The sequence below is a fragment of the Pelodiscus sinensis genome, chromosome 4 (assembly GCF_049634645.1).
Source record: "Pelodiscus sinensis isolate JC-2024 chromosome 4, ASM4963464v1, whole genome shotgun sequence".
NCBI lineage: Eukaryota > Metazoa > Chordata > Testudines > Trionychidae > Pelodiscus > Pelodiscus sinensis.
Genome location: NC_134714.1, coordinates 82,126,826 through 82,154,722, shown reverse-complemented (window position 1 = coordinate 82,154,722; position 27,897 = coordinate 82,126,826). Strand labels below are relative to the sequence as shown.

Below are 27,897 nucleotides of genomic sequence, written 5' to 3'. Positions count from 1 at the left end.
CAGGTGCTCTTAATCCAGTAAATATATTGTAATAACACAGAGTAACAAAAATCTCCCTTGCCAAAGGATTGAGATGGGAACGTATGAACTAGATATTTGGGAGGTGAATGATTAACTATTAAGCATCACCCTTACCAGGTGACGCTTACCAGTTATGGTTAACTGGCAGCCCAGGTGGGCAGGGGGCTGCTCCAGCCTGGACAAGCCTGTGATGTGGTATGGCAGGCCCAGTGTGGCGCATAGGCTGGGGTGCTCCATGCCAGCCAGAGCAGCTTCTGGCTGCAGCAACCCCTACCCATGGCGGCAGCTGCTCCAGCCCGGCCAACCTGCCGTGCCACGCTGCAGGGGAGGGGCTGCTGCAGCCCAGCCAGGCTGGAGTGGTCTCCCACCTGCCCCCATTTAAGTGATTAATTGGTTAAAGAGAACATTAACTGGTTAACAGGCTTTTACATCCCTACTCAATATATTCCAGTGACACCACAAACAGAAAAACAACAACAAAGAGAGAGAGATTTTTGTTTCCTCTTTAGCCTTGTTTGTCAAGATTTGTGTCTTTTCCCCCTCAAGTGTTTGTTGCTTCTCTCTGCCCCCTTGTGTGCTTCAGGCAATCAGATCTGGCAGAAACAGCATTGCAGTGTCTGCTATGATCTCTCACCCAGACTGCCCTGCCAATGTTTCCCAGCTACCATACTGTGGAACAGCTTTCAGACTGGTTCTAAATTCATCTGCTCCCTTTCACAATCTGTTGTCAAGAGCTGGAAACTGAACAAGTACTACTTAGAAGAGGGAGAGGGGGAGGCGGTATCTCATAGGGTTCCATTATCCCCTGAAGGCTAAGTGAAAACCATCAAACACCAGACATAGTACTTTACAAAATCTTTTTGGAACATGAAAACTTTAGGTAAGTGTAGGGTGCATACTTCTGTAAGGGGTGGAGACTGGGTAGGGAGTCTAATTTCGCTCACCAGGAGATTCAGTAAAGTATAAGTCAGAAAAAAAGTTGTATACAGCACTAAATTTCCTTGTTAAATTTTGGGCTGATTAAATGTGCTGGACTGAGAAAACAAGACACAGGTTGTACGCTGATACCCAGAGCTGGCAGTGTAAGTGCATTGTTTGTGTAGGTAATTAGGGCTGTTTAGGGTTTGACTCCTGGTCACCAAGACAGGGTCCCATAAACCTCACATCTATTGAAGGTCATGGTGAAGCACTTGTCAGCCCTGGGATTATTTCCACATACCTGTCGGTTCTGGTACATATCCTTCCCCATGAGGCAATCCTCTTTGCTGACAAATGCCCCATCCCGGGTCTGGAGCTCTCGTTGGCAACAAGCTTCAGGTACCACATCATCTGAATGATGGTGCCGGAAATGAAGAGCTGTTTCAAAATCTTCCGGTCCATTCACTCCACAGCAGCTAAACTAGGGAGGGACACAGGAAGGACAGAAATCCATAGGTTCCATGTTGTCACTTCTGAAAGGAAGCCCCACAAATGCTTCCAAAGTCATGCTGTTGTGTGGCCTGGGGGAGGGAGGCTGGGGTTCAGTGAAGGGAGACTGAGAGCAATCTGGCTGTATCTGTTTTTATCTTGATACTTCTTGAGTCATCAGAGTCATCAAAGTACTTTATAAAATTTTCATTATGCCCACATGTGTAAAATGGGGATAGAGATTAAGGTATTGATCCAAAGCCCACTAGGAGTCTTGCTGTTCAGTGGGCTTTAGAGCATGTCCAAAGCAACATGCTCAAGATCTCAGAGTGAGTCAGTAGCGGAACATGAAATACAATCCAGGCTCCTATTTCCCAGTATTTCCTGTGGCTGGTGTAAGAATCAGCAGCATCTTGGACCATGCCAACTTTAATGTACTAGATGATTCACTGAAGGGCCAGTGCAAGTACTCAGGTGATGCATACTGCCTCAATCACCCTTCAGGCAGCAAAAAGTTTAAATGTTTCATGCATAAAATGTAAAATGCATTACATTATTAAGTCAGCATTAAGAGCAGTTCTTTTAAAACTGAATTAAAAGGTGTGGAGACCAATACAAGATATTACCTCACCCATCTTCTCACTCCAATATCCTGGGACCAATATGGCTACAACAACATTGCAAATCGGCCATTTTCTAGGGATCATTGAAAAACCATGAGCTAGTAACAACTTTTGGTCATAGTTGACTAGGGTGACTGGCTGTCCCAATTGTATAGAGAGTCACTATATTTGGGGATTTTTCGAATATAGGTACTCTTTCAGCCCCCCCTTGCTTTATTAAAATTGGCTTATGAATATGCATAATTCAAAGATGCTTTATGTATACATCATCTAACATATCAATTTTAAAGTTATAATCTGTGGAATCTGTATATCCTGTTTTTGTGCATGTATCATTCTTGTATGTAAAGTTAGAAATATGAAGTGTGAATCTGGTTTTCATTCTGAATGTGCTAATGAGCACCATTAGGGTTACTTCAGGAACATAATGGCTCAGTACTCAAACCAATTAACTGTGAATAGTCTTGTTTGTCCTGTAACCCCAAACTATGTTTGGTCCCAGAAAGACATGTGACCATGCCACTTGGTACTGGAATCTATCTGGAACCTGGTATTTTTCATGGGGTTGGGGGGTGCTATACAAAGGGTTCCCACCCTGGATAAAAGTCTGTTTAAGGAATGGAAAGCAATCCAGTCTTCATCTTCAGCTAGTCTTCAAAACTGCCTCACCTATCTGAAGAAGTTACACATGAAGAGACCTGGTAACAAAGAACTTTTAAAGAATTCTGAAAAAAAGCTGTAGACCCAGGCTAGAATAGAGTAAAGATAAACTCAGACCTGAAACATTCCACATGAGATAAGATAATTGCTTAGGGTAAGAATTTGCATGTAACAAGTTTCTTAATGTATTAGAATTAGCTGGTGTTATTTATTTTAACTTAGTAACTTGTTTTTATTTGTTTTCACTTGCAACCACTTAAATCCTATCTTTTATATTTAATAAAAACACTTTTGTTTATTATCAAGCCCAGTGTAAATAACCACTTGCAACCACTGTGCATATCCCTCTTTCACTGATAAAGGGGGTGAACATCTTTATGACCTTTCTTTGTGTAAAACTTTTACACAGGTTAAGATAGATTTATTTGGGAGTTTTGGTCCTCTTTGGGGGCTGTGTTCCTGGCTACTGAAGCCTTATAGCCGAGCCCTCCCAGAAGTGAGCTCGTTCAGCATCTGTGTTGCTCTCTATGGGGAGTGGTTACCTCAACTCTGTGGCTTGGCTGGGGGAAACTGGAGCCTCTGGACCAGCAGGATAGGGTGGTGGGGACCCCAGATGGCAGGAAAGTGGGTATCAGTGGCTTCATCAGCACACTGTCTCCAAACCTGTACTCTCCCCCTTCTGCAGGCAACTCAATACTGCATCATTTTTAACAATGGTATGTTTCCGGTAGAATTTTAATGTAACTCCTAATTGAAAAATATAATCCAGTTTGGTTTGTATGCAGCAATGTGTTCTTCACAGTAGGAAAACTTAGGTTCCAGCATTGAACCAATGCTTCCCTTTATATTAATGATCCAGGAGATCCAGAACCAAATCAGCTTACTGTGATCATAATTGAGTTCCAGGTGGAGGAGAAGACATCAGTCTCATTGTTCCCATGATAGTGTTTCTTTAACTCCTTGGTGAAGAATTCTCTGGTCAGCTGAAATACACAGAACACAGCACAGCACATATTATTGCTTGCATTGCCATTCAAAGCACACTTTGGTGAATGCTATTATTCATTACAAATCCCAATGTAGAAACAAGACTGTGTTCAGTTAGCACTTGACAGATTAAACTAAAATGATTTTACAAGCTGAGGGCTCCCAGCTTTGGAGCATGGACATTAGCTCTGCATCTTTTGAGGGTGAATAATGCATCTGCTGCCCAGTTAGAAACTAAGGGCCTAATGTGAGGTGGTAGAGCTTAGCACTTCCTTAAAAATACTGAACAATTACAATTCTGATTGGCTTCAATGGGAATTAAGAACCTAATGCAGTGCTCCATAAAGTAATCTGGATTCTTTCCATTGATTTGAGTAGTGTCTGGATCAGACCATAAAAAAAGTTCATGCTTTTTGTGGAAAGTCCATTACATGTACAGGGTTTAAATGACACTACGTGCATTTTGTGTGCACAGTTGTACATGTGGGTGGGGCTTTATGTCTGAAAATACTGATTGGCATGTAAGAATTTTGCTCCTCGTGCTCCCTATCCTTCATAGTGCATTCTTCTGCAGCTTTGGTTTTAAAACGAGTGTTTTTATAAAATGTAGAGGAAACAACTGACAACTACAAAATGCTGACTGCACCTTAGCATTATCCATGGTGAATGGCGCTTGTTTGCTAAAACCAGCTAGTCTTGTTTAGAATTAAAAGTCAGAAACTGATTTATATATTTTAAGTTAACATTCTCTTATTTTTTTAAATATATAGAGCTATTTAAAGTGCTTCATATAACAAAAGGACTAAAAGGAATAGTAAAGACAGATCTGTGAAAGCCACATAAACATCATGGTTAAATCTACCAACACTTGGAAAATTCATATCTAAGGCATTATTCTCCTCTCATTTACATAAGTATAATGCTCCATTTATTTCATTGATACTACTACAGATTTGTTCCAGTGAATGAGATCAGAATTACACCCTAATATTGAGACCTCTGTGTACAAAGAAATCTATGTAATCAAATGGAAAGGGTCACTATCAACTTAACCATTAGCTATTAAAAATATTTTATTTGTCTATTATACTTACAATGGCCTAAAAAGAAATATTTTTAAAAAGCCACTTTGCATTTCTACCATTTATGGGTTTTTTTGGTGTATGTTTCTTTGAACTTGAAAATCAATGAAATCAGGTTTATTTTTGATCGCAAAATAGAAAAATTATAATTATAATTTCCTTCAAGCTATCCATACAAAATAACTGAGTCCTTGAAACAATCAAATGTTTAATTATCAACACTTTTCTAATGAACAGGAAAAATAAAGTTTTAATAGTCTGGTTAAACTGAAAACTGAGGTAATTTTATAGAGTTGCTATCATTTCATAATGAAAACTGTAAGGGATCCTTTTTTGCTCCAGTAAGTCTTATTTTCTCTCTCTCAGAGCTCAGTCTTGCATTGTGATCCACATAGTTAAGACCTCTCTGTCAGCCCAGAGCGCCATTGGAATTAATAGGGTTCATATAGGTACAGCTGTCTAACCTCACCTCGTATACTACAAGAGCTTCAGGGGGTGGCCGAGTTAGTCTGTTACAGAAAAAAAAAACAGCAAGCAAATGGTCTGGTAGCACTTTATAGACTAACAAAACATGTAGATGGCATCATGAGCTTTCATGGGCACAGCCCACTTCTTCAGCTGACCGGAGTTATGATTAGAGAAGGTCAGGATCAAAGACTGCAAACCCTTTTGGAAAGGGACCACTTTGTTTTGTGCACCATACAGTGTGAAACACATTGGGGATGTGAAACAAAATACTTATACATATACTAAATAAAAATAGCAAAAGTTTGTTTTCAGTTCTAAATGCTGTAACCTGTGGGTTCCAAATCATGTAGGCCCTGTGTGTATTTTTTTTTTATATCAACTGTTTCCACTGGAACTTTATTACAAAACCAAAAGGAAACTTCAAGTGAAATTCTGACCCCATTGACGTCAGTAGGAGTTTTGTCACTGTCCTCAAAGTGGCTAGGATTTCACCCTTTTATTTTTGTTCCTTGAAAAGTTTTGTACAGACCTGTTCTAAAGATCCAAATTATGAACTAAAATGTAACTTGACGCTGAGTAACATTATCTAAAATGTAAGCGTCTAAGCCAGTGGTCTCCAACTTTTTTATGCCCAAGATCTATGAAAATAGGTCAATGGAGGGATGATAGGAGTTGCTATAGGGAACTTTCTGGGTGTCTGGCTGATGAGTCTTGCCCACATGCTCAGGGTTTAGCTGATCGCCATATTTGGGGTCGGGAAGGAATTTTCCTCCAGGGTAGATTGGCAGAGGCCCTGGAGGTTTTTCGCCTTCCTCTGTAGCATGGGGTACAGATCACAGCTAGAGGATCTCTGCATCTTGGGGTCTTCAAAGTATTTGAAGGCTTCAATATCTGAGATATAGGTGAGAGGATTATTCTAGGAGGGGTGAGTGAGATTTTGTGGCCTGCACTGTGCAGGGGGTCAGACTAGATGATCATAATGGTCCCTTCTGACCCTGGAGTCTATGAGTCTATCTCTTTTTGAAGTTAAGGGTAACCCAAGATATACCCTGCTCCTTCCCTGAAGCCTCACCCTGCTCACTTCATTCTCCCCTCTTCTTCCTCACTCATGTTCACTAGGCAGAGGGTTGGGATGCAGGAGGGGGTGAAAGTTGCAGGGTCTGAGAGGGGGGTCAGGGCTGGGGCAGGTGCTTAGGGTGCAGGAGGGCATATGGGATACTGGCTCTGAAAGGCAGTTCAGATCTAGGGCAGAGGTTTTCTAGGTATAGGAAGAGGTATGAGATGCTGGCTCTGGGAGGGAGGTCAAGATGAGGTGCTTGGGGTACGAGGGGTTTCTGGATGCAGGAGGCGGTATGGTGTGCTAGCTATAGAAGGGGGACAGGACTGGGGCAGGAGAGGGTGCTGGCTATGGAATGGGGCTCGGGACTGGAGCAGGGCTTGGGTGCAGGAGGGGACTATGGGCTGCTGGCTCTGGGAGTGGATCAGGCTGGACCAGAGGTTTGGGGTGCAAGAAGAGGTATGGGATGCTGGAGTGCGGCCTCCTGCCAGGTTGCACTTAGCAGGGGGAGCTCCAGGTCAGAGGTGCAGTGAGGCTGAGACAGACTCCCTGCCTGACCTGGCTCCACGCTGCTCCTGAAAGAGGCCAATGTGCACCTGCGGGCCTGGGGACGTGGGTTCTGTGTGTTGCCCCTCTCTGCCGGCATTGCCCCGTCAGCTCCCATGGCCACAGTTCCCTGTTCCTGGCCAATGGGAGCTACGGTGGGCAGGGCTTGCAGGCAGGAGCAATGGGCTGAAACTCCTGCCCTGTTGACCTTTCTCCTCACACGAGGGGCTATGCTGGCCACTCCCAGGAATGGGCCGGGGAGGTGGGGCCAGCACATGCAGGGAGCCTGCTGATTGTAATCAACTGAGAGACTCTCGTGAGTGACTGGTTGGTGACCACCGGTGTCGCTAAGTCCCGTTGACTTTCTGTGAAGTGCTGGCACCAAAAGATGGGCTTCCAAGAGGGTCTTTGCTGCTGAACTGTCACTTTCAGTAACAAAGCTCAATACTCATGTTCTGTTGGCATTCACAAATCCCCTGTTCCTCTGTTGCTGTCGTTGTCGAATTCTATAAGCATCTCACTAAGCTTCTGCCATTAAAATTACAAGGTGCCTAAATCATGGCAGCAGTTTGTGTGCCTGGAGAGTCCGTTCTGATATCACCCAGGAGCTTGGTATCTAACTTATGCCTAAATGTCATTGTGATTCGCCAACTATGTGTTTCCTTGCCTGATTCACCTGTAGGGACTGACCTGGCAGGCATGCTTTCTGCATGCCTAAACCCTCATAAACTAATAAGGAGGAGGAGCAGCAAGTGTTGGTACTTCAGCCCTCTCCTACACTTTAGCCACGTGATTAGAACATGCCTCCAGGATGTGGGGAGCTAAGGTTCAAGTCTCCATTCCCTCTGCCTGATGTGGAGCAGGAATTTAAATATAGGTCTCCCCCAAACCTAGGAGTGCTCCCCTACCCACTGGCCTACAGGGTGGTCTGGGACAAGTCTCAGTGTCTCCCAATGAAGCTGTTCCACTGTGAATAAATCAGTATTCATTGGATCAGATAATGACGCTGTAGCCCAGTCATTCTGGCTTCATCTAAGCGGTGTGAGGCCCAGCTTCCAGTCTCCCTGATGCAATTAATATGTAGTTGTTTGTACATACTTGATCAGCTTCAACAGGAAAAAAAAGAAGAGAGGTCTTAACATTGCTGCATCTAAGTCCCCTTGTGAATCTCATCCCTGGACTTAGGCTAAGACCCCTAAGTGCTTTTGCAAATCTGAATGCTACCAATCAGACAGAATATGGATTTTCCCTTGAGAAACCAGCACACTGGGGATTGCTGGGTCAGAAGGTGCAAAAACATATGCTCAGCATTCTGCTTGCCTTCCCTCCTTTTGCATAATTTACCCACCCAGTCGCTTATCCTATGGAGACAGCAGCACAGGCTTTTTATTGAGGCTTGTCTGTTTCTTAAGTGCAGACTTTGAAACTAATATTACAGTTGGTAATAATCCCAACTGGCTGCCTTTGGCTAGGTCTGAAACAAAAGAGTAATTTGAATATAAAGTGAAACCTTTATTTTGACAGGAGTGATCCCAGAGGAAATTGTTCCGAATTTGTGTGTGATTTTTATGAGGTTTGGTGTAAAACAAAGCCCATAGCTAAAATCGGGGCATGTTTTCCAGAAAAACAAACAATTCCCCTTGGTGGCTGTTAAACTGTAGTTTGGCCCAAACATCTTGTAGCCAGACAGACCCCACCCCCCATCCCATCCATCTTATTTGCCTCTCTGAGGTTCCTGAAGCATACAGGACAGAGAAGGAGCAATAAAATCAGCATAGTCTATGCTGGCTCATCTGATCCTGAGAAGCTAAAAACATAGATATGAGGAGAGAACGATTAAGGCAATAAGCTGGCCTCGAGGCTGCGAAAAGTGCCCGGCTGGCACCCATGTTGATACGAACACACAGCCGTCCCTGGGAGAGGAATCCTACACTGAGAAAAGAATCTCCAGTACTTCCAATTTAATCCTCTCAACTCTCTCTTACAAGTGTAAATTAAGTTCACAACTCCCTTGTAAGAACTGGTCTCAGGCAGACCAGCACTATTTGGCATCACAGACCAGCACTATTTGGCATCACAGATAAGAAAGAGAAATACGTGACCCCATGGGTATAAAGATGGGTACAGCAGCACACTCACTTTTGAGTGTCAATCTACCCTCTACCTGCTGGTCGGGTTAGGTGTTTGACCTCCCGAGGTTCTATGGGGACGCCCACCTCGTATTTTCGTCTTTCCTAGGAATTGAGGGACCGGCCCTGGCCTGACACGCTGGAGTCGAGAGGCACAGAAGGGGGTAAAAATTGTACCTGGATGTGGTCCTCTGTCTTAAGTGAACACATAGAAAGAGTAAGCTGTTACTTGGTACCATTATTTCTATGTTTCTATCTTTATCTTCTTTGTAACCACTTTTAAGATCTATATTTTGCTAGCAGTTAAGAAATAGAACAATAGCCATTGCAACCATATGATTTATAAGCTTCCTCAATAAACCTGTAACTGTTTAAGCTTTAACCTGACTCCTTCAGTTGCTGTAACAGAACCAGGCACAATTTAAAAGAACTTCAGCCGGTCTTAAGGGACAGATATAGGGAGAGCTTGGGCGTTTGGATTTGTGTCACTCCCAGGTGGCAGATCCGTTGGGGCACTTCTCAGCCTCCCCCAGGCTGCCCGCTGCAAAGGAATCACGGATTCTAGCAGCTAAAAGTCTCGGGTGTATAGCACACACGCACACCACTCACTGCCCTGACCGTTGGCTGACACATCTGAAGTTCAGATAAATGTTAAATATTGGGCTGTATAAGCTACTTTTTTCATTAACTAAATACATACACAAAAACATAATAAACAGGAGAAAATTCAGCAAGATATTCTCAACCCCATATCCATTTTCCCCTTTGCCTGAGTCTAATAATGGAGCCAATGAGGCTTCTGCAAAGGTCCTAATAACATTTCTCTCTCTAGTGCTTTTCATCCATGAAGCTCAAGGTGCTTTACACTCAGGAAGGTAAGCAACATTTTTCAATTTAAGGGAACTGAGGCACCAAGACCTGAAGCATGTTGCCCAAGGTCAAAGAGCAGGACAGTGGCAGAGCTCGGAGCAGAGCTTAGAGATCTTGACTCCCCAGCCCACTGCCTTATCCACTAGCCAACACTGGCCCTAGTGAGCTGCCTATGCTCAAGGCAAGTCACCCTGGGTGGGTAGGTCTTGTTTCTCTCTCAATATGTTGTTCATAGAAGATACCCATCACTCAGATGAAACAGAGTGCTGCATCTTCACACACCCTCCCGCCCCCAGGAAATTCTGAGGCTACCTGGAACAGGTGTGGGAAACAAATCTGACTATTGATTGCTATGCCTTTCAATCCACTTCAAAGTCTCCGTTCTTGTGTCCACCTGGTCCGAGAGATCATGTCTTTCTCTATCCTCTCCCCTCTGTTAACCCTAGTTCAATCTCTGTTCACTTCACACAGTTCTTGCTGCAGGTGAGGTAAGATGAGATGCGGTGTGAGTCTTCTCCTCTGTGGTTCCTGATATCTGGAAAACCCCCCTCTTGTCTTCCCCAACTTGCAGACTCTTCATCTCATTTCAAATCTCTGCAGAAAACAACTCTTTCCTCCCTTGTCTTTGAGTCTTCATTTCTGTTTCTCCCTCTACTATTAAATAATACAGTTATAGAGTTAAATAATTAACTTAGAGTGTTCTGCAAGCTAATTTGCAGGCAACCTGCTATACAAGTTAAAGTTGTATCACACTCTGTCTGGAAAATGAGCAGTTGGAGTCTATCCATTACTTTTGTGTCACTGGATGTATCTAGAGACTGTGTTCATATAGAGTAGAATGCCGACAGCATCACTCAACGTAAGGAGTTTCCGAGAAACTACACTGCCATGTGGAAAGTAACCACATTGCTGCTTCTCAGGATAACACTTTAACCACCTGTCTTTGAAAATAGTTATTTTAACAACGTTGACCTTTACTCCTACATCTCGGCTACTGTGTCTGGGTTGTCCCATTATTTGCAACATGTTCCAGTACTAGGAAGAGAGAACTATTTTATACAAATGGTTCAAATACTTGCTCCAGACATAGGTTCAAACAATGATCAAGCCTTGTCCCTCTAACAAGCAGGTGGTCCAGCCACCCAGCCTAGGCCTAACCCATGGACATTGGTCCCCAGTCTCTCCACTATGCACCCCTTTCAGGAGACTGATTTGTCTTGCACACCCATAAGCATCACCTCAGTTAACTACTTGCTTACAAAATCAGACATACAAAAATGTACCACAGCAAGCTACTACTGAAAAATTGGTTATTTTCTCATTTTACTGTATTGTTCTAAGATAAAATGATTAGACTATAAACGTACTTACATTTCACTGTATAGAGCAGTATAAATAAGTCATTGTCTGTTTGAAATTTTAGTTTGTACTGACTTCACTAGTGCTTTTTACATAGCCTGTTGTAAAACAAGGCAAATAACTAGTTGAATTGATGAACCTACCCCTGGAAGAACTTTGGGTAGTCCTAGTTGAAAGCCACTGTCATATACAATAGCAAAATGAGTCACAAATAACTCCCAAACCACAGCATACATGAGATGGGTCTGTTTTAAAAAAATACAAATGAAAATGAGGCTTTATTCAGAGGAATCCCAAGGAGAGAATAAACCAAGAGACCCCTGCAAGCTGAGTGTAATGCACAGGCATTTGTCTCTTGTGACTCGGTGTCTGTGAACGGGCAAGAGGTAGAATTTCTAAGGTTCTTCACAACTTCTCATTCATAAACCACTCACTTGGGAATAAACTTCCACTGGCATAAGTGAAAGGAGAATCGGCCCCATATGTTTATCTAGCCTCTGTTCTGGAACTGGGTGCTGTCAGTCACCACAAGCTGTCTCCTCCTGCCCCAAGAGCCTATTCATTCACATTTAGTTATCTGTCCCTATAAAGATAAACCTGGCATAGCAATACCTGAATCTGCAGAGCAGTGTGTGGGAGGCAGGGGGGCGGGGGGGGGGGGGGCAGCACTTCTATGTGTGAGGTCCACTTCTTGTGCTTTCCTGAAAGAATTCTCTAATGAACTCTTAATGCAAGAGATGTACTGACCCAAGCATCCTAGACCTCCCATGGTGTAACCTCTGTTTACAGAGCTGCAACTGTTCTGACTAAGGCACTGTCTCACTGTCATTCAGAATGGAGCAACCCCACTGTTTATGAAGCGCTGTTCTTTCCCTATTGCTTAATTGTGAAGCAGGGACAAAGACCACCCGCTTATAACAAAAAGAGTCTTCCCCCGCCCCTCTCTCCACAGATTATCCTACTGCACAAATACAACATTGTTTTGCTATTAGCTTTCTAACAATTTCCTCTTTCTCTCTGGTTTATGAAACTGTTGAACAAATAACAATGTAGCCTGGCGGGAGTAAATCAAAATCTGCCCCATCATATTACAAGTTTCTTCTATACTTGCTTGCCCATCTGCTTCTGCTACACTCAGTATATGAGCTGTGACAATCATGTACACATTTTTATTAACATTACACTGCAGTAGTGCCTAGGGGCCCCAGCCTCACTATGACAGGCGCTGTATTGACAGAGTAAAAGAAAGTCTCCATCCCCAACAGGCTTACAGTCTCAGACAAGAAACAGCAGATAGATGTAACAAACAACTGGAAGGGAAATGGGAAGGAAGATGAGGAATCAGTAACAACATGAATCTGCACAGGCACCAGTGGCTGTCTGCTGTCCCCTATTAGTTGGCAGCTTCATGTACTTGAGGAGCAGGTTAAAGAATTACAGGATTTTTGCCCGTAAGGGCTAGTTTGATGACAGTGTTCAGTGCACAAGGGAGACATGAAAGAAAATGCGAAGGCACTTGGAGAGACAGACAAATGGGTAAAGGAGGCTAGAATCATAGAGCATAGTAGGTAGGGAGAAATGTAATTGAAGCACCGCAGACAAATAGAGAGGGGCTAAGTTGTGACAAGCCCTAGGCCATACCTACATTACAAAGTGGTTGATGTAAGGCTGTCACAGTTAGTATATCACTTGTGTCAATGCACTCTTAGCTCCTTTCACTGGCGCTGCATATACTCACCAGGAGTGCTTGTGCTGATCAACAGTGTGTTGCACCAGTGTGCAATCCACCTGTCCTATGGGGTAGTGCCTTTTTGGCAATTTAGATAATGCATGGTGGGTCCAAAACGATTTGTGCAGGAAAGGGGTCAAAGTTCCATCATGCAACTTTCTCGGTCCCATAATGCCACCCATATTGCATCATTTTCACATGTTTTTATGCTCCCGTAAATCTGCCCAACACTTCTCACTATCATCTCTGACAGAAGCAAGAAGACTGCATAGGTCTGCAGTATTGCCCTGAATGTCACAAACACTAGACGGACAATCGTCCAGTATTTGCTGAGCTGCAGGAAAAACCTCAGCAACAGGGGCATGTTTCTCAGGACAGACTGCTGCGGACATAGCAAAAACCAATTCAGGGATGTTGGTGGAGTTCACAGAACAGCTGCAGATGCTGGAGCACAGCTGCTGGGTCTGAGAAACGAGCACTGACTGGTGGGATTGCATTGTGATGCAGGTCTGGATGACAGGCAGCGGCTGCAGATCTTTCATATGCCACAGACCACATTCCTGGATCCATGTGCCAAGCTTGCCCCTAGAACCCCAATGCATGGAGATAAGAATGAGAGCTGCACTGAGAGTGGAGAAGTGAGCAAGGACTGTGGGAACTTACAACGCCAGGTTGCTACCAATTAGTGGAAAAACATTTTGGAGTTAGAAAATCCATACTGGGGACCGTTACCATTCAAGTGTTTAGGGACACTAATTGTCTCCTGCTATGCAGGATTCTTGGCCAATAAGTAAGAAATAGCAGATGGATTTGCAGCAATGAGGTTCCTGAAATGCAGCAAGGTGACAGAAAGCAGACTCATCCATATTTTTGGCATTAGCCCAGCTTGCCACAGAGAACATCAGTAAAAACGATGACTTTTCTATGGTTATGCAAGCACTGGAGGATCACCAGGAACATTTCACCAAGGGTGTGTCTAGACTACATGCCTCCGTCGACGGAGGCATGTAGATTAGACAGATCGGCAGAGGGAAATGAAGCCACGATTAAAATAATCGCGGCTTCATTTAAATTTAAATGGCTGCCCCGATCTGCCGATCAGCTGTTTGTCGGCAGATCGGGGCAGTCTGGACGTTCCCCTGTCGACAGAAAACCCTTTTGTCGACCGCCCCGGTAAACCTCCTCCCACGAGGCATAACGGGGCGGTCGACAAAAGGGTTTTCTGTCGACAGGGGAACGTCCAGACTGCCCCGATCTGCCGACAAACAGCTGATCGGCAGATCGGGGCAGCCATTTAAATTTAAATGAAGCCGCGATTATTTTAATCGCGGCTTCATTTCCCTCTGCCGATCTGTCTAATCTACATGCCTCCGTCGACGGAGGCATGTAGTCTAGACACACCCCAATATTGGTGTGGGCCAGTCAGAACACCGGGTGCTCAGAAAACTGCAAGCAGGGGTATTTGCTAGTGACTGGTGAATTGTCATTTTATGATGCTGACATGCCAGTTGTGATTGTAAGGAACTTAGCCTAAGCCTTGCTCTCCCGGCTCAGCTCATGAAGCCATACACTAGCCACCTTGATAGCTCCGAGGGAAGATTCAACTACCCCCCCTCAGCAGGGGTGCAGAATGACAGACGGATGTGCTTTTGGCAGACTGAAGAGACACTGGTATTGTTTATTCACAAGATTCAATCTCAATGAGAAAAATATCCCAGTGGTTGTGTCCCGCACAGTAGCTGTAGGCAAAAGGGGGGAATTAATGAAGATTAATGTATTTCTCAAAACTTGAAATACGCTGTGTACCAAACACAATAACAATCAAGCACAATACAAATAAAAAAATAAACAAATGGAATGGAACTTTACAATTAAAAAAGTAGATGATGTTCCTGGCCATGTCAGTCCATTTTGGCAACATAAATACCAACTGTGGCTCACACAGGCCAATGATTTACTTCCTCCCAGCTTGGAGCGGTGGGAATAAAGCCCCTATTGCCATGTGGAATGTTGAGGGGGACGGAAGGGAATATAACGAGGTGCTAGAACAGAGCTCTCCAGTGATTGCAAAGGGAGACAGTAATTGCTGGACTGGTGGGTCAACAAGATCCGGCTGCTTTTGCATTTGCTGCCTTAGAAGTCAATTTATATCCTAGTACATCTTCCTCTCCTTTTCATGTGGGAGCACTGTCGTTTGCTCTTTCCTTTTCCATACTGTCTGCAATATTGATCCTCCAGGCACCCTTTTCATCGTCCAGTGCAGCACTGGCTTGCAGGATCTTGCTGAACACGTCCACACTCGTCCTCTTCTTTCTCGGACTCAACAGGATCAGGCAACTGCACAGACAGATCTATCATTGTACAGGTTGAACCTCTCTAGTCCAGTTGCCTCGGGACCTGAACCAAAGCAGAGAATTTGCCAAACCACAGGTGGCCAATATTGTAGAGAGAAGGTCTCTATTTTTATTTCACCGAGGCAAATCAATGGAAAAATAGCTGCTAAACAATATATGACTGTACTGAACACCTAGCCAGGGCTTATCAGTTCTCTTCCTAAAAAAGTGTTAGTGTTGTAACCCAATTTTAGTGTAGTGGTACAAGAAAATAAGTAGATAAAGCATAAATATCATGCTTGTGCTTAGCTGAATTGCCAACACTTCCACTGCTTGTTTGTCTCTTTTGAGTTAATTTTGAGCTAAATAACAGCACAGAACACTGAGAGCCAGGACTGGTGGCTAAAAACAAACTTTATGGGGCAGCGGGAAACTTTGCCACACCACAGTAAGCAGGTAACTGGCTAATTAACATGCCTCACCACGCATGTTTTCAGACCAGAGTGCTGGACTAGACAGGTTCAACCCGTATTTACAGTCACAATGGAAAATGAAAGAATGTTCAGAGCTCCCTTCCCTTATTCTCATAAGGGTTTTAAATTAGACATGCTGTGAAGGGATGACATCCACCATTTGTGAATGTCCCTGGCCAGGTGTGTGTGCCTGCACTCTCTTAGTCTGCAGCAACCTCAACAACTCAGACCTCCAGCCAAGTCTCACATACAGTCTGCAGGTTAAAAAACAAACCAAAAAAAACAGAACAAATCTCTTCAGGGTATACAGTCTAACAGGGGCCTACCCCAGTACCAGTTGATATCTCTGTTGGCCTTGCCAGGCTCAGTCTTTAATAAGTTCTGACCCTTGGGTTGGGTTGTACCCACAAGGCTTCCCACCTGGAGACGCTGACATCACTCACTCTGGGCCTTTCTGGTCCCAACTCTGCAGCTGGACCATTAAACCATCTGATCCCTTTCTGAGAGTGTTTCACGGTTCACTATTCATCCTGTTCTCCAGACCCTCTCTATTCCCTTCCTCGGGGCTTAAGCCACTTCCCTGTTGGCTGGTGGGGTACAGGGACCTGAGCCTATCACTACTCTGGTTCCTATCTCAAGGATCCTAGGAATAGCAGCCATATGCTGATGCATCCCTTTAACTAGCCACTCTGCTGCTACAGTTCTCTGGGCCACTTCCCCAGCACTGTCATGAATGCTTCACCCTTACTGTCAGGCTGCGTCTTTTACTCAGTCTCAGCAGCCAGTCAGGAGCTCCAGCCAGTTGGTCTGTTTCTCTCAAGTACTACAGCTCCTTTTATATGGCCCTGCTGATAGGCTGCAGGGAGCAACCATGCTGCAATTATCTACTTCCCTTGCAGCCACTCTAGGCAGCCTGGAAGACTTCTCTGGGATCGGATGTGGTAAGACTCAGAGGCCTCCAGCAGGGGGCCTCTGGGCCTAGTCCACCTCATTACTGTATACAACCCTATTAGGTACAAGCAGTGCTTTTTTGGTTAAATACATTAAAAAAAAAAAAAAAAAGGTGCCGGTACAAGGGTTGTCAGATGGTTTTGTCAAGCACAAAACAAAACCAAAACAAAAAATGCCGGGGAAAATTTGTCAAGCCAAAAAAACAAAGCAAAAAAACACAACGCCTTGGAGGTCGGGGCTGAAATGTAGCAAAGCAAGGCTGGCATCCTGAAGCTGTCTAGACCTGTATGCTGTGTACTGCAATGGTGCCTGCCAAACTCATTGCAAAATGGCATGGTAAAGTCTCTTATTATGGAGAAAGCAATAAGGACGCCATCCCTGGATACTATCAGAAGAGAACTGTACAATATCTCCATGACAGTTTCATAAAAATCTCTCAGGGGGATATAAGGGACATCCCTTTGTGAATAAACAAAACTCTCTGCATGGCATCCCCTCCCCCATAAACCTATGGGGGAACAATCACAGCTCTCCCTATGCTATACAGCTGTTCCTTTTTGGATGATGATGAAAAGTTGACTTTTACATCCTGCTAACTTGGGGTTGGACCAGGTGTCATCTTAACATTTAAATCTTGTAAGGTAAATATATGTACCCACTTACCAGAGGTTCCTTCCCCTGGATCAGGCTCCTCTGTGCTCAACTGGTAGGACTAGCAGGACTGTTCAGGAGTCTCAAAAAGATCCTGGCTCGTATCATAGTTGGACCCCTTGTTTCCCTGTCACATGTCCCTCTTTTCTCACTGTTCACAGCACAGTCCTGAGTCTCAGATTCTACAGAGATATCCATGGTGGTCTGCAGGGGGCTGGAGGTGTACCCGCCAAGTCTGGTAAGCAGTTTCTTGTAAAAAAAAGCAGGTCTGCAGCTCAGTACCAGACTGATTGTTGGTTTCCACAGCCTTGGGTTGTGCCGGCTGCAGTTCCTTCACTTTCACAGGGCACTGTCTTCTGATGCCGGCTGTTCCCTTTCACCTGCATCTCCTGTGCAATCTTTTTGAAGCTGTTCAGGTTTCCCACATGTTTCTTCTGTCGCTGTATCTGCACAGCCTCTTCTACTCATGGCCCAGGAGAGCCTCTGGAGCAGGCATAGATGGAGAGCTGCTAGGCATGCTCATCAAGTTGGGCAATCAGGAAAAGACATTTCAAAATGGGTTTTTTTAAAAGGAGAGAGGCAGCTTGTGGTTTCTGTGGTCCCTGAGCAATGGAAGTCACAACTGTGACCAGAATGGTTACTTTTGGACTTTGTGGGACAGCTGTTCAGGTCCAGATTACACACAGCGTCTACCCTTCACTGCGTCAACCTCAGTAGGTCAACCATGGCTCTACTCAGTTTGTGGAGATGGTGTTATTGCATCACCGTAAAGGTGCCACAAACAAATCTGAGTGTAGACACACATGCACAAATAGGTCAGTGTAAGGCAACTTATGTCCAACTAGGTATTGTAGACCAGGCTTTAGCATTAAGGACCATAAATGTACATGGGATGTGGTGGAGCAGGGGAGCTAGTGGAGCAACCTGGGCAGAAGAGAATGAGCCAAGAAGATGATCTTACCAGCAGTGTTATGGAGGAGTTGGGGGAGGGGGGGAAAGGTGAGCATCAGAAAGGCCACAAGAAGTTCAAAGATGAGATATGAGGAGGGTGTGTAAAAGAGGTTAGCAGTGTGGATAAAGAATCTGAAAGGGTGGGGTTAATATACATATTAGCACATGATGTACCAGAAAAGAAAGGTATTTTCAGCCTTAACATGACTTCATTGTAAAGTTCTTCATTCTATGACGACTACCTGGTTTGCTAGATAATCTAGACTTTCTTTTTTGCAAGGAATATTCACAACATAAAGCCTAGTGAGAGGATTTTGGGTTTTCTATTAATCAATTCAAAATCCTCCATGCACATACTATACCACTGTGATTACCAACCATGGGGTCTGAAAACCTTCTAGATCTAGGGACCCTTTACTTACATCCTAGGCTCCCTGTTTTCTTTTATAACCACCACCCAAACTTTTATATAGTACTTTTACATTTTCAAAGGGATGCAAGGACATTATCTAATTAATGCTCACAACATTCCTTGGAGACCATGCCCAACTTGATGCTTTATCTTTCTGATAAAGAGGGCTAGATAAGACGATTCTTTCCAAATTATGGATTAGATATCTGAACATGCGAGAATCGCACCCCCTCCATTTTCTGGAGTACATACTGCAGCAGCAGTTCTTAGACAGCCAGACTTAGTTCTGTTTAGGATTTGTTTACTTGGATTTTATGGTGCCCACCTGCCATGCTAGGTGAAACCCACAATTAAAACATTTCATGGTACAAATATTAAAACAATTTAATTCTTCTAAGATGGCTAACAACAGTGCAGTTTGATGGACTCCCACTCTCAACTCTACTCCCACCCACTCCAAATTCTCAACCAATGCTTCACCCCCCACTTTTTAGTTGGTGTGTTTATTTGGGTTCTTGCCCCCCTGAGAGTGGAGTCCAAGATGGTGACAACAGGGAAGAGAAAAGATAACCACCAAATCCAGGGCTCTACTTGTTCCCTTAGGTGGCATCTGAGGAAGGGTTACCTCTCAGCTCAGTAGTAAGCATACAACTCTGAAGTGAAATTCAAACTTTGATGCCTACGCTCAAAATGAACTTTAATTCAGTGATATGCCTGCACATAATTCTAGACTCTGAATAATTCAGCAGTTCTCCTTTGTATCCCACAGCATATCTCCTGTGCATATGAACTACCTACCCATGCCAAGTTAGTTTAGTTTATATTCACCGGCTAGCTGGAAATTCTTCAGATTGAGGGTAACAATGAGTCTGTTTGGGTGATATTGTAAACAAACGCTCACTTAGGTAACACACAAACCACTAACTAAAGATGATCTCCACCTGGGCACAACCCTGCAGGAGCACAGAATGTTTCCATCGTGTCCACAACATAGTACTTACATTTTCTCTGAAGATAAAAGCCAGGATTGCAGCTGAGAGCTCTGCCAGGAAGATTAACAAAATAAACATGAAGAACTGGAAGAAAAAGAAAAGAAGCAGACGGCCATTAGATATTTGCCACACACGGTAAGAACACAGGTCTTCAGAATCACCAAAGCAATGGAGAAAATGGAGAATGAATGTGTGTGTGCATACTTGCGCGTGCCAGTGAAAGCGTACAAAAACTAGGGAACAGCCTAGGGCTCATCTACACACAGAATTTTTACCACAGAAACTGTATTGTCTTAGGAACTGATGTCAGTAAAGCAGTACAATGTCTTAGTACCAATGACTAGGAAGGTGTTACAAGTATAGCTTATTCCTCTATACGTAGGGGTACATACATGGATTGACATGGGCATCTTTGTAGTGCTAGATCTATTTCCACACTAAAGGATTTAACTTTAACTACATTGATTTCTAAAGTGATATAAAGTGGTACAAGTATTGTAGATAGACCAGTCCTAAGTGGGCTAAATCCCAAAGTCATAGCTCTCAAACACAACAGTGAATGAGATCAGGATTCAACAACTTGAAGGCCTGATTCTCATTACAACACGACTCCATCCTTAAAGGTAGTATAAATATAATTCCTTCAAGATTTAAGGCCCTCAAGATGGTCTCAATACTGCAGTGAGAACTCAGTAAATGATTTAGGATTTGGCCTGATATGAGGAAATGAAGACTAAATGGGGGACACAGGCAAGACTGCATGATACAGATGGTGATAAACATATGGAACAAGTTACTGATGCAGGTGGCTGAAATAAGCAATAAAAATGAGCTCAAGCGACACCTGAAATTTTTTTCTGTGCCAGTGGAGAACTGAGGGACTTTCTGAAACAGCAGGAAGGTCTATGGGTGAGAAGGTTTTTTCTGATCCCTAGACAGTCGCTTATGAATGATGTCTGGAAACACACTGCCTGTGATTTAGCAACAGTTGTCAGCAATAGAAGGAGAATTCAAATTCCCTCGTTGGAACAGATAAGAGAATTTGTGCCTGTCAATTATTAATGTTATAGATAATTTCTCCTGTTGGAGGACCATATCCACTACGCCTTTCAATCTCCCTTACTCCTCCTGAAAGGAGAGCAAAAGAAACAGTTCCTGGGTTCAAACAGGAGTGATTAGAGGAGCAGGGCTTTTAATCTAATAATGCCTTTTAGTTGACCCACTGGTCCATTTAACTGCATAATCTGTTCTCATTGGCTGAGACTGCTAAATGGCTCCCTTCCCCATTCAGAAATTACTTCTATTTTTAACTTCACAAGAGAAAGGCAAAGTGACAGTGATTAGAGTGAAAGATACTACGCAAATAGACAGCACCATCCATCAAAGGATCTCCCAATGCTTTTTTAGATAAGACTAAAGCGATCAGTGATTAGCAGGGTTGTTGAATTAATTACATATTCATTTATTTATTACTGGCAGTAACACTTTCACCCAAACACTAAAGCAGGGCCAGCACATCAATGGATGCAGATGCTCACCGATTATCTAAGCAATCGTAATACATCATTTATCATCCCCAAACTGACTTTTACTTGAAAATGCAAATTTCCTGGACTTTCCATTTTCATTGTAAAAATGTCAGCAGTGATTATTGGGAATGAGTGGAAAACAAGAATTCTATTTTGAAATTTTTTTTTGAGGATTTCTTTTTTGTTTGTTGCCTTCAGAACAAAAGGATAGGGCTTGTGTGTGTGTGTGAAAACTAGAAGAACAACCACTCTACTCACCCCAAAACAATCAATAGTCTAGTGGGAGACTCAGGGTCAAATCCCTGTTTTGCATGATACATCCACAATGAGCACTCAAGCCAGCTTGCTATTGATTATTCTGCATTGAGCATCTATTTTATTTTGACCAGAGATTCCACCTGAGAAATCTTCCCAACTAAAGTAATATGTTTCCATACTCATTTTTGCTTTTGCCATCTCTACATTTTTCGAATGACTTATCACTGCATCTCAATTGACATTTTAGCTACGCTGGAACTTCAGCAATACAGTCCCCTGTCATCTGAGAGAGAGAGCGCGATTTTCTCTCAAGGGACAAAAACCTCCATGTAACAATTTTGGAGAGGAGAGGGAAGCAGAGGGAAAGAGGGACTGATGATGGATAGTTTTGAAGGAAGGTCAGAATGATATATGTCTACACGCTTGTGCTTGACAAACATTCTCTCTGAGCAGTTTGTGTATTTGCAGCTACGAGAGCTCTAGGACATTCCATAGGTTAGTTTGTTTCTAATGTGCAGAAGGCCTAAGCATGCTGCGTTGTGTGTCTAATGCTGGGATAGCCTCAGGTGTCTGGAAGCTCTTAGAAGCCCACCTTGCTGCAGCAGGTTGTCTACAACAGTGAGGTTTCTTGCCAAAATAGAACAGCATCAAGTAAAACAAAAGGTTCTGCAAACACCGTGGCCAAAATCTAGAATCCCTCTGCAGGAGCGTCTCCTTCATGTGCCCTTATCTCTGTGACCCTCTTGCCTTGTGTTCACATATGAGCTAAAAGCTCCAGTCATGCATTATGTATCAGTGTGAAATCTCACTCAGGCAGCTCTGACTTATCAATTTTTGAACAACTTTGTACGTACATGGACTTGATTTTATCAAACATGTTCCCCCGATCCTACTGCCTAGGAAACCAGAGCCCTCCCCAACTTCTGCATGAATAATCCAGCCTCACAGAGATAAATGTACCGATTATTTGCCTTTACATCAACTAAAGGGAGTTACTCTCCTGTCTCTTGGTTTTCTCACTCCTTTCAAACTTTTGAAGCTCTTCTGGTGTGGTCTGTAACAAAATACATGCCATTAAAGCATCTAATACCATATGGACCTCACCACACGCACCTATGCAGGTGTTCTATTGCCAGTGGACTTGGGATAATAGAGGATGGGGACATATGGGATGTGACCACGCTCTCTTAAACAGCAGGCTGACTTTGCTACCAAAACATCTTGAATTACCTTGAACAAGGCAGCATGCGAATTCCTTGCTACATGGTTACAATTAACTATCCCTGCTGCATAGTGCTATGTTACTTCCACTCCACTTATTTCTTAGATTCCCAGTGTAAAATAAAATAATAATAAAAGTAAATAAATAAAGCAGCTGGGCTCAGAACTATCTTTAAGAAGCAGAACAAGTAATAACCATGAAATTGCTTGCACTGCAATATAACTAAAACCCTAGGGACAATATTCAACCCTGGTACAACTCCATGAATATCAGCCTGGACAGTCCTAAATTAAAAAGACATTGCACCAATCACACACCAAAAAGTGCCCCACGGTTTCTCTTCACATGACTGAAATGTGAACTATCATAAGGACTGAATTTCAATTAGTCTCATGCACATGGGGGCCTGATTCTCCGCTCCATTACATGCAGTTCATGCTGGCATTGATTTTAGTGGGTTTATTCGTGGCCTTCCCTATGGTGAGTGATGGGAGGATCAAACTAGTTGACTCTCAGAAGGGAAGCATGTGCTATCATCAGAAGAGGACTTTGGAAAAGGGTCGTGTAGTAGTGGAAAATTCAGCACAGTGGAGTCTGTAAGAGCTCCAGAGATAGTGTCAGCTTCTCCTTCAGCCTGTTTAACATTCATGTCCTGGTAAAATGTGTGGCAGCAGCTGCTGGTCCTTTTGCAAGGCTCTGATTAAGATATGATTGCAAAACACACTGAAAAATCAAGATTTAAAACCAACCAACAAACTCCAAGAGAGAAACAGAAGGATGTACTTGATAAAAAAAAGAAACAAAATGACAGAGCTCTGTATTCAGTCACGTAATTGGGAATGTTTTCCAGTAAGAGATAATAGCAGGAAGCCCTGCAGGATCAGTTCTAGTGGCAGAAGTCAAAAGTGGTAATTTGAGTGGATAAGAGTTTCTAAACAGTGCATGACACTCACACAGAATTTGAGGTTTGCCCCTGTAATTAAAGGGAAAATTGGTCAATGAAGCTTTTAAATCTGGAACTTGTAAGATGAGGAAAAGGATGCATATAGGATCAAGCATCCATCTAGCGATGCAATGGAAAGTCCACCAACCAAATCTGAACTGGGAGGTTTATACCAACTGTATGGACTCTGTAACATATACTCTACTCAACATTTGAAATGGCCCAGTAGGAAATTTGCTCATAAGTTCATGACTTGTCCAAGGTATACCCTTCTGTCTTATAAAATGCTTGTAAGGGCTGCTTAACAAGTCCCATGCCCAGAACAAGGGAAATGTTCATGTTCTACATCAGAAGGGAATGAGTGAGGCAATTTGTGGCTTTATGTACATGAGTATGTGTTGTTGTAAAAATCTGGCTCATACGTGAGTGCGCTCGTACTACAGCCTACATGGAATCAGAACTCGTTGGGTTTGTGCAATGGTTCCTATTATTGCTGAAAGCTGAACGAAAGTCTCCTCTAGTTCAAGGGACAGAGGCCATTGCTTTTGAAGTGGGAAGATTAGTCTTCTTCTGTTGTGGCTGCCATGAAGTTCTGAGAGACCATAATGCACAGAGAAGTTTAAAGTACTCGGTGGCCACAGCTTTGGTACAATATGAATGTACCTGCTGGAAAATAGGCATGTGTCCTTAATGCCCATGGCTGGGTCTAGACTGGCCAGTTTTTCTGGAAAATCAGCTGCTTTTGCAGAAAAACTTGCCAGCTGTCTACACTTGCCGCTTGAATTTCCGCAGAAGCACTGACTTCCTACTGTAAGAAATCAGTGCTTTTTGCGGAAATACTATGCTGCTCCCATTCGGGCAAACGAGATTTGTTTTGTGCAAGAAAGCACCGATCGCGAAAATAGCGATCAGGGCTTTTTTGCGCAAAAGTGCATCTAGATTGGCCATGGACGCTTTTCCGCAAAAAGTGCTTTTGCGGAAAAGCATCCATGCCAATCTAAACGCTTTTTTCCGAAAATGCTTTTAACGGAAAACTTTTCCGTTAAAAGCATTTCCAGAAAATCATGCCAGTCTAGACGTAGCCCTCATGTAAAATGACATGCCCTCTCATCTGGGCCTGGTGCCACCAGCCCAAAACTCTAGTTCAACCTCCCTGTTCTCTGCTAGGTAATTTAAGGTGTTCTGGGCAATCTGCAAAGTCTAGGACCTGTTTATTGGAGAGTCTGCCTTTTACCTCACATCCTATCACTGCAATTAAGAGTGGCTGGGATAGTCTTGCTGAAGGTCCCTGGAGCTGAAGGCACTGGACCAGGCAGACCTGCCTTCTCAGCTGGGGGCCCAGCTCCTTGGAACTCAGCGCCCTTGCAGGTCTGTCAGTGGCCAAACCCCAGAGCTAGTTTTTATTCATTTAGAACATAGCTAATTCTGCTTATTTCCTTTTGTGACAGTGGTGCCAGAACTTCCTCCTCCACTCTGAAGATTTGGGAGTTTGTCACATGGGACTTAAACAGCAGGGCCGTGTCCAGACTCAGGGGTTTTTTCGGGAAAAGTAGTCTTTTCCCGAAAAAACTTCCCCTGCGTCCAGATTCAAGCCGCGTTCTTTCGAAATTATTTCGAAAGAACGCGGCTTTTCTTTCGATGGCGGTAAACCTCGTTTCACGAGGAAGAACGCCTTCCTTCGAAAGTTCCTCTTTCGAAGGAAGGCATTCTTCAATGTAAAGAGGCTGTCTTCGAAAGAGAGCATCCAGACTCGCTGGGTGCTCTCTTTCGAAAAAGCGGATTTTTCTTTCGAAAGATCCGCCTGCAGTCTAGACGCGATCTTTCGAAAGATGCTCTTTCGAAAGATGCTTTCGAAAGAGCATCTTTCGAAAGAAGCCTGCAGTCTAGACATAGCCCAGGAGAGTCCCATGGGGGAATTCCCCTTGTAGTTAGGGAGAATCTCTGCTGGTTCAAAGCTGGCAGAGGCAGCTCCCCATTCCCTGTACTCCCCTTTCTGGAGCAAGGGAATGGGAAGGAAGAGGGTGTTGCAGGGAAGGATAAGGAATGGGAGTGGTGTCTGGTGCGGCAGAGTGAGACTCCACTACAGCTGATTTGCCACGAGCCTAAGGTTCTCGAGAGACTGTGTGTATAAGTGGGACAAGTTAAAACTGCCCCCTGCACCTTTAACTTAAGCCAGAGTTGGGCAACAGAGTCTCACAGAGACTGGGTGCAGGGGAGAAGCAAGTAGTCTGCATTTCTGATGGTATATTAAAGTGCTTTAAACATGACTAACCATGTAGTAGGAAAAAGGCTGCACTGAGACATGGCCACATGGACCCAGCATCACATGATCAGTCTTCCCAACAAAACACCATAGCCATACTCTCCAAGGGCACTAGAATGACAGCAGAAACACTGGGACACTTACAAAAAGCAGAAGGCATTTGTTCTCCCGGACAGCACCGCAGCAGCCGAGAAAGCCCAGCAGGAAGAGCATTGCTCCCATGGCCAGCATGATGTACGCTCCCGTGAAGAGCAGAGGGTTGGCAGCCACTATCTCTCGAAATCCTGTCGGATCCACAATGACCCAGATCCCAACGCCCAGCAGGCAGGCCCCTCCCAGCTACCATGGGAGAGAAAGGAGGAAAGGAAAAGACAAGAGAGTTGTTAATCTGAGAACTGACTGGATTCTTCAGTAGAGTTTATCCACAGACGTTCCCTTCGAGTGCTCTTGCTCAGGCCTGGTGACCAGGGGCCAAAGGAGCAGTTGCCCTGGGGCCCGGCATTCGAAGTGGCCAGGACTTCCAGCCACAGCTGCTGCTACTGTTCCCAAGGCCCCACTCCTTCCAGGAGCATGGAGTTGCCCCCCTATCCCTCTTGCCCAGGGACCTGCACAGGCTGTCGACATCTGTGCTCTTGCTGCATAGCAAAAATTCTCTGCAAAGCATCAGACTCTGCTTATGAACGGTGCAGTCCCCACAATTCTCCCCCCACATTTTTCCATTACTGGAAACACATACAACAAGCAGCATCTTTAAGACTTACCATGCCACCTGCACCAGCTGCACAGTCCCTGTCTAAAGTCACAAGGACAAGTCTTCATCTCTGTGCAGAGCCCGAGTCCCCAGATTTACATCCTTCCCTCAACAGCCAGTGATTACACCAGCCTGGACTAGAACCTTATTCTTTAGGCGCTCTGAGCATAGGCCTTGTGAGCGACTAGCAGTTGTATCCTCTCCGCAGGCTCACTGCCAGCTGAGGCCGACTCTGCGCCGCTAGCTGAACATGGAGCTGTACATTTCAGTCAGGGCTAAAACAAAGCTGAAGGGATCTTCTACATCATGGCGATTTTGTTAAAGCACAGCAGGTCCCATCAGCTCATCCAACGGGAACACAAGGGAGCTAGAGGCGGACAGAAAATCGGGGTGGGTGGAGGAGGGGGAAAGCACACAGGAGTACAGACTCCTAGAATACTTACAAATATGAAGAAATTGAAAATAAACATCAGGTACTTCATGCAGCTCAGACAATCCCCCTCCATGATCTTCAGGCTGCTCGATCCAATTATTCCTGCAAAACAATGCTTTCTTAGCACATGCTCCTGTTACCTGAGTGACATAAGCCATTTTCCCCTTCTATTTCCCAAAGGCCCTATGCAGTTCATTACACAGAAGGGCTCATTTCTTACCTGAACAAGGTTCTATGATACAGGCTAATGGGAGGTAATCATTACTGCTAACATCCGGCATATTCTCCCCAGAGTGTGGGGATAGGAATAGGGGAGGAACAGTTCAAACAATCCCTTGCTTGTAAGGCAGAGCAACAAAAACAATCCTTCTGCAAATGAACTTGCAGCTTTTTGTCCTACCAAACTCCCTATACCAATACATGGGCCCAGTGCACCTCTGACATGGCCTAAGATGCCTGCACTAGCCAGCAAATCCTAGTCCAGATCCTACACAGGCATATAGGTCTTTTGACTTTAACTCAGTCATCTGGAAGTGGAAGATAAGGAGTGCAGAGCCCACTCAGAAGGCTTGCAATGACTATCTACCTTGAAGTCCTATTCTGTATAGCCTCATTCAACAGAGGAACAGCGACGGGACAAATAAAGGTTCAAGGCAAATTTTAGAAGCTAAAGAAGTTGGGAGTGTGGATTTTAGATCCATAATTATGAGGATCAGAGGCACAGGATTCACAGATCAGCTGAACTGTGGTGTGACTGACTCCATGTGTGTACTAGACAGCAAGCTCCCCTGGCTGGA

The 27,897-nt window shown here is 44.1% G+C and overlaps 1 protein-coding gene across 11 annotated transcripts in view; it reads right to left on the bottom strand.

Moving 5' to 3' along the window:
• Positions 1-27,897, bottom strand: part of TSPAN18 (tetraspanin 18) — a 195,619-nt gene that overhangs the window by 7,070 nt on the left and 160,652 nt on the right. For all 11 annotated transcript variants that reach the window (XM_075927541.1, XM_075927537.1, XM_075927536.1 and 8 more), the window contains 5 exons: positions 27,111-27,202; positions 26,061-26,255; positions 19,711-19,785; positions 3,596-3,694; positions 1,241-1,420 (listed from right to left, as the gene is read on the bottom strand). In XM_075927541.1, the coding sequence (XP_075783656.1) occupies positions 1,241-1,420; positions 3,596-3,694; positions 19,711-19,785; positions 26,061-26,255; positions 27,111-27,173 (612 nt within the window). In that variant the 5' untranslated portion in view covers positions 27,174-27,202. The remainder of the gene's footprint in view (positions 1-1,240; positions 1,421-3,595; positions 3,695-19,710; positions 19,786-26,060; positions 26,256-27,110; positions 27,203-27,897) is intronic.